Source organism: Rattus norvegicus, chromosome 5 (genome assembly GCF_036323735.1).
Source record: "Rattus norvegicus strain BN/NHsdMcwi chromosome 5, GRCr8, whole genome shotgun sequence".
Lineage (NCBI taxonomy): Eukaryota > Metazoa > Chordata > Mammalia > Rodentia > Muridae > Rattus > Rattus norvegicus.
The window spans coordinates 62,084,595-62,098,028 of record NC_086023.1 but is presented as its reverse complement, the minus strand read 5'-3'; the positions used below and the strand labels follow the sequence as shown (position 1 = coordinate 62,098,028).

General features: G+C 42.2%; 1 protein-coding gene across 8 annotated transcripts in view; it reads right to left on the bottom strand.

The window, feature by feature from the left end:
- Unc13b (unc-13 homolog B) overlaps positions 1 to 13,220 on the bottom strand; it is a 215,076-nt gene extending 201,856 nt beyond the window's left edge. For 6 of the 8 annotated variants that reach the window (XM_039110717.2, XM_039110722.2, XM_039110723.2 and 3 more), the window contains exon 1: positions 12,883 to 13,214. In XM_039110717.2, the coding sequence (XP_038966645.1) occupies positions 12,883 to 12,904 (22 nt within the window). In that variant the 5' untranslated portion in view covers positions 12,905 to 13,214. Of the gene's footprint in view, positions 1 to 12,882 lie in introns of all 8 variants that reach the window. The other 2 variants (XM_063288360.1, NM_001042579.2) reach the window with 2 other exon arrangements.
- Positions 13,221 to 13,434: the final 214 nt, after the last annotated feature.

Here is a 13,434-nt window from a genome sequence, read left to right as displayed (position 1 = left end):
GACAGCTAAAGCTAACCAGGAGAGTTGCTTTCAGAGACTTGAGAAAGAATATTGATTTGTCAGTAAAGAATAAATTCAGTTGTTATTAAGTTAAACATAAACTTAACTTGAGGGTAGGGATGTACATCAGTTGTTACGGTAATCACCTAGAACACATGCAGCTTGGAGTTCAATCCTGAATGCTGCATAACCAGCATGGTGGCTGGTCCATGCCTGTAATAAAAGCACTGAGGAGATCAGGAGTTCAAGGTCATCCTTAGCTGAAGAATAAGTTAAAGCTAACCTGGGTACATGAGATACGGTCTCAACAAAAAATACCTCGTGACTAAACTATATTCCATTTCCCAGGAATCACAGAAAGGATCACAACAAAGCAGGGATTACAACAGAACAACAAAGTTAGCTAAAGAGCCTTCCTCATACAGCTAGAGCTAAACAGCGTAAACAAAGGGAAAATTGTTTAGAGCTCTGAAAAACAGTGAACTTCACAAAGCTAGGTATGGTCACACCTGTAATCTTAGTACTTAAAAAGCTACAACAGGAGGATTACAATGAATTTGAGTTTCAGGAGAGCTTAAGCTAGAGGAAGGGGAAGGGGTCCTGGAAATACAGCTCAGTGGTAGAGCTCTTACATAACAAGGTGTGTGATCTCCAGCATCACCATAAGTAAACCTAGGAAGATGGTTCAGCATTTAAGAATGCTTGCTGTGGGGGCTGGGGATTTAGCTCAGTGGTAGAGCGGTTCGGTCCCCAGCTCCGAAAAAAAGAACCAAAAAAAAAAAAAAAAAAAAAAAAAAAAAAAAAAAAAAAAGAATGCTTGCTGTGTTCTTGCAAAGGGATGGAGCCACCAGTAACTCTAGCTCCAAGGAGTCTCATACACCCTCATCTGGTCTCTAAGAGCACTGACAAACTGTTAAGTGCTTGTCATATAAGCATAGGGACTTGAATTTGATCCCCAGCACCCACATAGAAAAGCCAGGTATAATGACATGCATCCCAGTACTGGGGAGGCAGAGGCAGAGAATCCCTGGGGCTTGGTAGCCAGCTAGGCAAGCCTAATAAGTGAACCCCAGATACCAGCAAGCAACTCAGAAAATAAGGTGGCCCGCCCTAAGAAACACCATCAGAGAATCATCTCTACCCTTCAACCACATGCACACATACCTACACTCATGTGCATGTACACACATACACACAAACACACTCACACACTAAATTAATTTTTTTAAAAAGCATAAGTCAGGTTTGGATATGGTGATACATGCCTTCAATCTCAGTACTTGGAAGGTAGAAGAAGGAAGATCTCTGTGAATTCAAGCCCAGCCTTGCCTACAAAGCAAGTTCCAGTTCAGGCAGAGCTACGCGGTAAGACCCTGTTTTTAAAAATAAATAAGTAGGGGCTGGAGAGATGCCTCAGTGGTTAAGAACACTGACTGCTCTTCCAGAAATCCTGAGTTCAGTTCCCAGCAGCCACATGGTGGCTCACAACCACCTATAACAGTAGTCCCATGAGATGAAATGCCCTCTTCTATGTGCAGACACACATGCAGCCAAAACACCCGTATAAATAAAATAACTCCTTTTTTTTTTAATTAAAGCACTAGAGGAGGAGAAGACAAAAAGATCAGTAGTTCAAGACTATTCTCAGCTACTTATTGAGTTTGAGGTCAATCCGAATAACATAAGACTAAATGGGAGGGAGGAGATGGGAGTAATCGATTTCACAGCTTTTCTATGGTAGTTCAAATCTCTTCAAGAAATATTATATAGCCAGACCTGGATTAACAGGGCTGTAATCTAGCAACTCAAGAGACTGAGGCAGGAAGCTCAGGAGTTCAAGACACCCGGGCTACACAGTGAGACCTTGTTTCAAATAAATAAATAAATAAATAAATAAATAATTGATCAATCAATCAATCAAATCCCAATTATGTAAGAAGCAGTAGGTCCAACATGAACAACCTACACAATTTAACAAGGCCCAGTCCAAAGAAAGAAAGAAAGAAAGAAAGAAAGAAAGAAAGAAAGAAAGAAAGAAAGAAAAGAAGGAAGGAAGGAAGGAAGGAAGGAAGGAAGGAAGGAAGGAAGAAAGAAAGAAAGAAAGAAAGAAAGAAAGAAAGAAAGAAAGAAAGAAAGAAAAACAATTTTCAGGTTAAAAAAGGGCCTGTTAAATTGCCTTCTAAATAACTATGCATACTCCTATATATTCATGAAACTGTCAGCTTTGGCCATATGATCTTCTTTCTTCAAGAGTTATCAGTGGTTGAAGAAATGCAGAAGTGGTCAAAGTACTAGGAAAAAATTACTTGAATCCAAAAACAGGATATCCATTTTACTTCCTTAAAGGCTCAAGGAATATCACAGAAGAAGGGACAAAAGAATATTTGAAAAAGAAAAAAAAGTCAAGAGGCTGGAAAGCAGGTTGGAACACTGAAGTCCGTATGACATGCTACCTCACTCTTGAACTTCCAGCACCCAACTCCTCCTTGCTCTTAAATTTAGCAGTGTATGGGGGGCAGGGCGCGCTCTTCAACAGTATAGTCACTGGTAGGTATCTGGGCTCCTGTAAACAACCCTAATGAAACCACAAAAACATGAAAGTAGAAAGAAGGCTATGGGAATTAGCCGGAGCAGGAGAAGGATAGGAGAGGATAATGGGGCTTGGTATGATAGAAACAAGAACCCTGGGATCCCTGACGGAAGGAGGGAGCCAACGCCTGAAAGTTGTCCTCAGACCTACACACACACACACACACACACACACACACACCATGATTAGCATCTGCATACTCACACACATAAAACACATTTTTTTTTAAAGTTTAGATCGGATTGGGGTAGAACTTGATAAAACATGCAGCAGCACTGTGTGAGTTTCTGGGTTCAATGTACAGAATCATATAAATAAATAAATAAATAAATAAATAAATAAATAAGTGGGTGAGTGAGAGAGAGTGAGTGAGTGAGTGAGTGAGTGAGTAAGTGAGTATTCAGATCCTCAACTATAATTCCAGTACTCTTGAGGCTGAAGCAGACAAGTGAAAATCCTGGATGATACTGGGCAACACGGTGAGAGAGGGAAAAACCTTACTGTCAACCTAAATCACTCCTGTTATAACTTGACTATCTTCAGTCACTTGCACACTTCATCCAATCTACACTGTCACCAGGGTAATAAATACATTCAAAAAACCATGGTATGGCCACACAGTGAGATACAGCACAGTGCACGACTTACATGCACTAAGTGAAGCATCTGGCCAATGCCTCCCAAACTTAGAGGGGTTTTCTGTATAATCCAGAAGAAAGGGGGTTGGAGATTCAGCTTAATAACAGAGCACTTAGCCTAGCAAGTGTAAGGAACTGGGTTCAACCTTCAGCACTGAAAACATCACAAGACAAGCTTCTGAAAGGCAGTACAGTAATTTCCTTACTACAGGGCAATGTACATTGTTTTACTTATCCTAGCTCAGATTTGATAGTCCTAACTGCAGCCTTTCAATTTTATGAAGAGAACTTCATCTTTTTAAATGTTTATTTTAGGGCTGGAGAGATGGCTCAGTAGTTAAGAGCACTGACTGCTCTTCCAGAGGTCCTGAGTTCAAATCCCAGCAACCACATGGTGGCTCACAACCATCTGTAATGGGATCTGATGCCCTCTTCTGGTGTGTCTGAAGACAGCTACAGTGTACTCATATACAAAATAAATAAATAAATAAATAAATAAATCTTTAAATGTTTATTTTACTTTTTATTTTATTTATTACTGGTGTGTATGTGTGCGAAGCATACACATGGAAGGGGACAGCTTTGGGACCCAGTTCTGTTTCTACCACAGGTTCCAGGCAGGGATCAACTGCAGAAGCATGGTCATCAGGCTTGTACAGCAGGCACTTTTACCCTCTGAGGCATCTCCAAGGTCCTAGCTTTTGTTCTGAGGTAGGATCTTGCTGTGTCCTTTAGGCAGTCCTTGGTCTTCCTGCCTTTGTCTCTTGGCATTAACTACCACACTCAGCTAGGGACACATTTTTAAAACCCAGGTAGAATCTATGGCCTCTTATCTAATATAAATTTGTATCATAAGCAAGCACTGAGATGGTGCTCAACAAATATTTACAAATGATTCACAGCTCAAACTTTAAACAAACTCATAGCAAAGTATGAAACACACAGCACAGATGGAGAGGACTTAAGAATTCAACAAGTATAAGATTCTTTAGGTTTGGAAGGCATCTTACACACATCTTTGCCTAAGAACCAAAATCTTAGTCAAGCCACACTTTTAGAAACTAAGAAATTAAGCCAAAGTTGTGACACACACACCTAGAATCCCAATATTTGAAAACTGGAGGCAGGAGATCAGGACTTTTGGACTAGCCTCAAGAACATGATATTATCACAAAACAAGCAAACAAACCAACCTAAGAAATTAGAGAATGTACTGCTTACACAGAGTTTATGACACAAGTCATATTAGAGGAAGTTGTCCTTTCCTCCTTCACTGCTGCCTGGTGCCTGGGAAGGACGAGGCACAATCAACTTCCTGGAGCCTTAGTTAAGTAAAAGGAATCCAGTAACAACTTTGTTTGCAAGAACAGGGATGAGGCTGGGGATTTAGCTCAGTGGTAGAGCACTTACCTAGGAAGCGCAAGGCCCTGGGTTCGGTCCCCAGCTCCGAAAAAAAAAGAACCAAAAAAAAAAAAAAAAAAAAGAACAGGGATTACCAGAATCCCAATGTGATGGAAATACACAGGAAATTAGATGATGTAGATAACTAGAACATACAGGGAAAATAAGAGAAATGTTTTGTCAATCTATCCTTAGGCCTAGAAACATTAAGATCATTTATACTAGCCAGAGTGGCTGGAAAACAAAAATGTATCTTTGGGCCTATAAATACTTGAGGCATCAAAGTTAACCTTCTACAAGTTTCCCATCTAGACCCTTAGGTTAACTGGATGACTAATTAGTGACAATAAATCATAAGCTATTTAAGGGGAAGTCACAACACAAATCAACTCTGTGCATTTAACATTACTAGAAACATTGCTTTGTTTTACTTTAAAAATGGAAGCAGTACATAAGCAACACAGGGAAAAAATGTACTTCAAGGATGACCCCAGGAACATTCGAAAACAAGCAGGAACTTTGTCATTGAGTTACAACCAACCCCAACGTTTAAAAGCATTTATTTACCTATTTTGTGTATTTGAGACAGAGCTAATACAGATGCTCCATAGGGCACATGTTGCCCATTTTAAAATCATAGACTGAAGAGATGGCTCAGTGGTGCTTACTGCAGAGGACAGGGGTTTAGTTCCCAGCACTACATGGTGGCTCACAACAACCTTAACTCCAGTTCCAGGGGTCTGATGTGCTCATCTGGTCTCCTCGAGCTGCACACATATAACGTAATATCTCATGTAGGCACATATACATACATGTAAAAATAATAAATCTTTTTAAATAATTTTTAAAACAGAAAAGAATATGTAAAAGAAGTCAAACTTAGAAGAGTCCATTTTTTAAATTTTATTATATTTGTTTTCATGGCAGGGGGACATGGGTGAGGGGGGTGAGGTACACATGCCACAGTGCACATGTGGAGGTTAGAGTTCAACCTGCAGAGTCCATTCTCAGCATCCATCATGCTTGATGGCGTGTGCTTCTACCCACTGACCAACCCATCTTGCCAGTCCTCTCTGGTCCTTTTGATAAGCATAAAGTACTACCTGCTCATGAAAGGCTTGCCTCTAGTAGAAGATGCTCATCTAAGCACTGAGCCATTTCACTTCCTATTGGATCCACTTGAGTATAACTATTACACCAAGAAAACCTGCAACCAGCAAAACACACAGGAGATCCGTGTGAAATTCTGACTGCAGAGCTACAAAACCTAACAAAAGTGCCACACGCTGTAGCTCTGTGATAAGAAAATTTAAAATCCTAAATATCCACCAGTATTTAAACTGTTTAAAGTAAGAACATGCATAGTGGAATGCTCTCGGGACACTTAGAAGATCAGGTAAGCCAGATGTGGCAGCATCTGCCTATAAGTCTACCTATCAACAGGATCCCCACAAGGCCAACCCAGTCTACATAGGAGAATTTCAGGCCAGCCAGGACTACATAGCGACCTGTGTCAAAAAATTATTTATATTCATGACTCACATAGGCTAAAAAGAAAACAACTTAAAAAGGAATTAACTGGGGTTGGGGATTTGGCTCAGTGGCAGAGCGCTTGCCTAGGAAGCGCAAGGCCCTGGGTTCGGTCCCCAGCTCCGAAAAAAAGAACCAAAAAAAAGGAATTAACTTTTAAAAGATGAGAGACAATATTGGCTGAAGACATAGCTTAGTGGTAGAGATCTTACCTAGCATGCATGAGGCCCCATATTCAAATATGGAATACTGTGTACATTAAATTATATATATATAACCTATATATCCATATGGAGCTGCCATAATGACACCACTTGAGAGGCAGAAGCAGGACGATCAGGAGTTCAAGGTCACTCTTAGATAGAAAGCAAGTATGAAGTGTACCTGAGCTAAACAATACCATCTATATATGCCTATATGTGAGATGTATTCACATTATGAAAATTTCTAGACTATTGAGAAAGCAGAAAACAGTAATTATTACTAAGAAGTGAAAATAAAGACTGACAAAAAAAAGAATAACAAGAAAGCATTCTCCTTTCACTTCACGTTCAACTGTCTGAAATTCTTTACCATGCACGCTAATTATCTTGTAAAAAAACGGAACAGTGGGGGCTGGGGATTTAGCTCAGTGGTAGAGCGCTTACCTAGGAAGCGCAAGGCCCTGGGTTCGGTCCCCAGCTCTGGAAAAAAAAAAGAACCAAAAAAAAAAAAAAAAAAAAAACCGGAACAGTGTTTCAGGTGCAGCTCAGAGGCACAGCACATGCTTAACAGGTGCTGGGCCTTGGGTTCAGTTCTCAACATACACACAAAGGCAACGAATTAAAAATGAAATGACTTTTAGTGGTAGTGGAAAAACCATAAAGATTTTTATTCTCCCTACACTTTTCTGCATCATCTCAAAATTTGATAATTATTAACATATTAGCATTTATTACTTCCTTACTTTCAGGGACCGATTGCGGGCTGCAGTGCTGGGGACTGAATTCAGGGTTTCCTTATGGTTATACACACGACGAATATATTACTTTTTAAATTTTCAAGACTCTTTTTAAAGGGGTCTCGTTGTGGAGCACAGGCTAGCCTTGAACTCACAGTGATCCTCCTGCCTCAGCCTCCAGGATATTGGAGTTACAGGCATGTGCCACTACTATCATCTTCTTTTTCTTGTTGAAGCAGGTTTTCATGTAGTTCAGGCCAGCACTGAATTACTGATCCTCCTTTACCCACCTCCAAATGCTAGGACTATAGATGTATGCCACCACGGCCTCTGCCAAGTGAAAGGTGGTCATTTAAGAACCAAATTGGGATCGGGATCCAGTTATTGAAATGCTGTTAATCAATAATGAAAATTACAAAGAAGAATAAAAAGCCCAATTCTCAAAATGCTTGTAACATACAAGCAGTTAGTCATGAAGACCAAGACAATGAAAGCTAGAAAGTTCTGATTTGGGTTCCTGTGGTTGCTCTTACATAGATCTGACAACAATACAAACAAAATAGCATCATCACTTTGAGTAAACTTGTATCAAAGCATATTAAAGAAATACAGAATTTGTGTGGTTTGTTTTTAAGACATGATCTCTCGGGGCTGGGGATTTAGCTCAGTGGTAGAGCGCTTACCTAGGAAGTGCAAGGCCCTGGGTTCGGTCCCCAGCTCCGAAAAAAAAGAACCAAAAAAAAAATAAAAAAAAAAAACATGATCTCTCTACAAAGCCCAGAGCCCTGGAACTCACTATGTAGACCAGGCTGGCTTTGAACTCACAGAGATCTGCACAAATCTAAGAGAACTCTTTGTTGTTGCTTTGGGGTTTTTTTTGCTTTTTCAAGACAGGGTCTCTCTGTGTAGCCCTAGCTGTCCTGGAACTAACTCAGTCTGTAGACTAGGCTGCCCTCAGAGATCCTCCCAAGTGCTGAATTAAAAGCAAGATATGCACCATCACTGCCCAGCTAGACTTCCATTTTTAAGAAGCCATTATGTTGCCTGGTGCCTTGCCTTGATCTTTTTGTCTCTTCTCAAGTGATAGAATTACAGAAATGAGCCACCACCAGATAAAATCCTGTAATTTAAACCACTTATCCCAGTTCTATCCTTTTATTGACAATGTGATATAGAAAAACTTTTAAACATTTTCATTATTATGACCCTTCCCCTTAAATCTACTCAGAATTAAACTTCCCATGTTCTCCCAGTGGTTTCAATACTGTCTAGTAGTCTAACCAATCTCCTCTTCAATAATAATGATAACACCCTCAATCTAGTTGTTTCTTTTTTAAGATTTATTTTTATTTTTTGTGTATCAGTGTCTGTCCTCATGTATGTCTGTGCATCACATGAATACCTGGAGCCCGCAGAGGCCAGGAAAGGGCACTAGAACCCCTGGTACTAGAGTTACAGACAGTTGTAAGCTGCCATGTGGATGCTGAAAATTGAACTCTGGTCCTTTACAAGAGCACTTGATACTCTTAACCACCGAGTCATCTCTCCAGCTTCTCAATTGAATTTTTCAATGTGACTCTTACAAGGGACTATTCCGATTCAAGACAAATCCAGTTTGATCTGACCATTGTTGTCTCCTCTGTCCAGGTCACCTTAAATGTAACAATGCTAGACCAAGGGCAGTGTATATGACTCACTGCCAAATTAGTGCCACTGTCCAGACAAGTTACCTAAAGACTGAAAGAGAAGAAGGTCACTGAGGAAGTTTTCAACAACAGAGGTAGACTTTAAACTGTGAAAGGAAGGATATATTTTAGACAAATAGAAAATATAAGTCCTTGAGTGGATACAAGCTCAAAGCAAAGCAGATACAAGAATGAACCAAGTTAGTGTTAAAGAGCAATGTGTCATCTCTCTAGAGATAGTATGGCAGTTGACAGCACACACTGTTGTGCTTACAGAGGACCTGAGACCCAGGGTGTCTCACCCTCCTGTAACTCAAGCTCCAGGGCATCTGTTGCTTTTGGACTCTGGGAGCACATGTATTTACAGGTGAACGCAGGTCTGTCTCACACACAGACATGAACATATACACATAACTGAAAATAAATCTTTGTGGCTGGACAGTAGTGGTGCATGCCTTGCCTTTAATCCCAGACAAGCAGACAGATCTGAGTTAGAGGTCAGCCTGGTCTACAGAGTTGCAGAACAGCCAGGGCTATACAGAGAAACCCTGTGTCTAAAAAACAAACAAATGAACAAACAAACAAATCCTTAATAAATCCTAAATAAATACTTAGAGTATGTATGTATGTATGTATGTATGAATGTATGAATGAATGTATGAATGAATGAATGAATGAATGTATGAATGAAAGAAAAAGGAGAGCTGGGGCCAGCCTGGCTTAGTATATGCAAAGGCACTTGCTGCCAAGGATTAACAACCAGATTTCCAGCTCCAGAACCCACAGGTGAAATGGAAAGAACTGAGGCCAGCTGGTTGTCCTCTAACCTCTACAAAAGCTATGAGTCTATACACTAAATAAATAATTTGAGGGACTGAGGAGATAGCCCATCAGTTAAGAGCACTGGCTACCCTTCCGAAGGACCAGGGTCTGATTCCCAGTATCCACCCAATGATTTACAGCCATCTGTAACTCCAGGAAATCCAAGGCCTCTTCTGGTCTCTGAGGGCATCAGGCACAATGTGGTTCACAAACATACAGGCAGGTGAAACATCCATACGCACGTTAACATAATAAAATGCTAGAAAGAAGCATCTGAGTGAGCACAGTGGAGTCAAGATACTGAGAGCCTTTAACCTGGGGAAATAAGGCATGATTGATAGTTACAGCATTGAAATAAACTCTAGAAGATTTGAGGGTTCTTAAAACCAACTTGGCTAGCCTTAGGGGTTAAAGGCTGGAGCACCAGGAGTTCAAGGGTATGTGAGACTGCCTCAGATAGAGAGATGCATGGATGGATGGACAGACAGATGGATTGACAAAGTTAAAGGCAAAACAAAAAAGAAACACAATTTACCAACTTATATATCAAGTTAACTACTGTTTGAACTTAAAACATCATGAAAAAGATTTTTCTTTCTTTCTTTCTTTTTCATTTATTTTTTTCTGTGTAGCTTTGGCTGTCCTGAAACTTGCTATGTAGACCAAGGTAGCCTCAAACTCAGAGATCTGATTGCCTGGGCCTTCCAAGTGCTGTCAGTAAAGGCATCATATCAGGCTGAAAAGGTTTCTAATCCAATTGCACTCCAAGATGAATTGAAGTTGAGTTATTAAACAGTATCACTAAATAGACTGCTTTCTGGCTATGAATAGCATCCTAATCCCAGCTAGAGGCGGTGGTGGCACACATCTGTAATTCCAGACTTACTTGTGGAGTTGTTTTGGTTTTGTTTGCTTATTTTGAGACAATGTCTCACTATGTAGCAATGGCTTGCCTGGAGCTCATTATGTAGACCAGGCTGTCCTGAAACTCAGAGACCTGCTTGCCTCTGCCTTTGCCTCTACCTCTGCCTCCCAAATTCTGGAATTAAATGTGTGTACGACCAGGTATGGCGAATCCCAGTCTTTAGGAAACTAAGGCAGGACAATCACCACCAGTTCAAGACCAGCCTGAGCTACATAATGAGTTATGGGCTATTAATGGACTACAAAAGAGACATTATCTCAAACAAAGAAAAAAACAACAACAACAAAAAAAAACCCAGAACATCAACAAAACAAATTCCAGCTGTTAAAATATAATACAAGGAATGCCTCTGTAGAAGATTTAGCTTTTGCCAGGTGTAATATCTCACACGGGCAATCCACTGACTCAAATGGCCAAGGCCAGCCTGGGCCACAAAGTGGGTCTCTGCCCACCACCCACCATAAAAGCAAAAAGGAGCTCAGGGTATAGATCAGTGGTTAAGCACATGCTTAATGCCAGGGGCACTGAGTCCAAACCCCAGCAAACAAATGAGAAGCAAACCAGGCATGGAATCACAAACCTGCAATCCCAGAATTGGGGAGGTAGGAGGACCGACTCTAAGATTGAGGCTGGGGAGAGACAGATAGAGAGACAGCAACAGTTTAAATAGCAAAATTTCCAGACGATGAAAGCTGACTGACATTAAAGCAAGTAAGAACAGCCGCGGCTCTTTTTCCAATTAAATACAGATAAATAACTTCTGATTTACTTGTGCTCCTGCCTGAAGAGTCTTTCATAAGGTCTAGCTCTGTCTGGTGTGGCAGCTGAGAATTAATAAACTATCCAAGAGGCATTTCCAATCCCAACCTCTCTCAAATCCTGCTACTTGGCAGCAGGGATCTAAAGGAATAAATAGACTCCCAGCTGCTGAGAGAAAATGCTTCCCTAAAACCAAAGCAAAATTCTCATTAATGAAAAACCAACCACTAAAAAAGAAAAACTGTATCTCTCATAATCCCCGGAAATAACCAAATCCTATTTGGGGTTAGTTCAGATTTCATGAGACAGAAGACTAGAACAACCCAAAGCAGTTCCATTTGCCAGCAGCTGAGGGAAACACTGCCATCAGAGAGACCACAAACAACAATGCTTCTAATCTGTACAGCCAAAAGAAACACGAACTCTTAGCTAGTCAGGAAAAGGTGACAGGAAAAGCCTGGGAAGGCTCTAGTGGATAGCTACACTCTCACAATCAAACCACTTTATCTCATCTCATTCAACAGATATGAAATGGCTTGTAATTTGAATTTCCCCCAAGATCAAATTCAATCAGTAAAACAAGCCCTACTTTTTTTTTTTTTCTGACCAGTTAATCTCTCTAAAAATCACAGTTCTTACATTCATTCAAAATGTCTACGGAGTTTGGCACTCAGAATACTACCAAAAAAAAAAAAAAAAAAAAAAAAAAAGTAACAACATAGTCTCTACTCGTTTAGAGCTAAGCCCAGGGCCCTGGACCTCATATGACTTAAACTCCAAAGCTCTAGTTTTATAAAAAGCTTCCTGTAATCCCAGTACTCAGGAGGTGTAGCGGTTAGATCAGAACTTCCTAACCAGCCTGAGCCACACAATGAGTTGCAAACCAGCCTAGCCTACATAACAAGACTGTTGTTACCAAAACCAACCGCACATAAACACATCCCTTCCTGGATGGCCCAAGTGTCCTCAGAGAAAGGGACAGAAGCTAAAATAAAATAAACCATATCTCCACGTTCTACTCCCAAGGGAGAGAAGCCAACACCCCCTCCCGTCCCCGTTCTTCAAAGTGGTATGCAAGAATAATTTTAGCCTAGACACAGGCGGAGGTTCCGGAAAGGAGCCAGGGACGAGACAGACAATAGTAAGATGCAAAGCAAGAAATAAACTAGAAGGGATGTGACAGCTGTACCACTAACACGGTCAGAGTAATAGAAAGCGGCTCCTCGGGAGCCAACTAGTTTCACAGTGCGGGGAGAAGAATAGGAGGCTGTCCGCTGTAGACAGGCGCCAACCTCTGGAGGTCCCCTCAAGAATCCAGTCTCATCGGACCCTTTTCACTGTTTAATAGCGTCTGGCAAGCCCGACAACAACACTGTCTCACGGCTGCCGGAATGGACAGATAACAGTCCACTGCAGAAGGGGGGGTCAGGAAAGAGCGGGGTAAACTCGTCGAACGTGCAGAAGTGACTATGAACATATTCTACCCCCAGGGCAGGCACGGGGAGCGAAGTTCCGGAGAAGCGCCGCCGGGACACTACCACAAGTGTCCCGACAGGCGTGGGAGCCGCGGGTTCCGCCGGCCGCGCACTCACCACGCACGCAGAGCAGCGACATGGCTGAGGCGCGGACCAGCCTCCGCCGCACCTCAGCCGCGCGCGGAGCCGGGCCGCTCCCTCTTTTCTCTCAGCAGGTGCCGCGCCGCCCTCCGCTGTCCGCCTCGCGGGTCCGGCCGCTCCTCATGGTCCCCGTCGCCCGCCGCGTTACCCGCTCCCTCGGAGCCGCCCGGGTTCTCAGGGTCAGAGTGAACGGAGGAAAGAGTTGAGGCTCCGCCGGCAAACTGGGGACTGGGCGCGGCCCCGAGGCGCCATAGCAGCGAAGCCTGAGCGACCAGAACTCCCTCCCCTCACTCGGACTGGGATCCGTGAGAGAGCCTGGGCGGAACCAATCCCCAGGGCTACGCCTCCGGGCCAATCCGCTCGCGCCCAGTCTGCCGACCCCGCCCCTCAGGAGCACGTAGACTTCGAGGTCCCCCTTCATTTTTCTAATAGCCGAGATTGAAGGCAGCTCCGCCCACTGAAAGAGCTTCAAAGCAAGTATGGGAGGGGCTAGCCCTCACCTGTGTGAGGCGAGAGTGGAAACCTTTT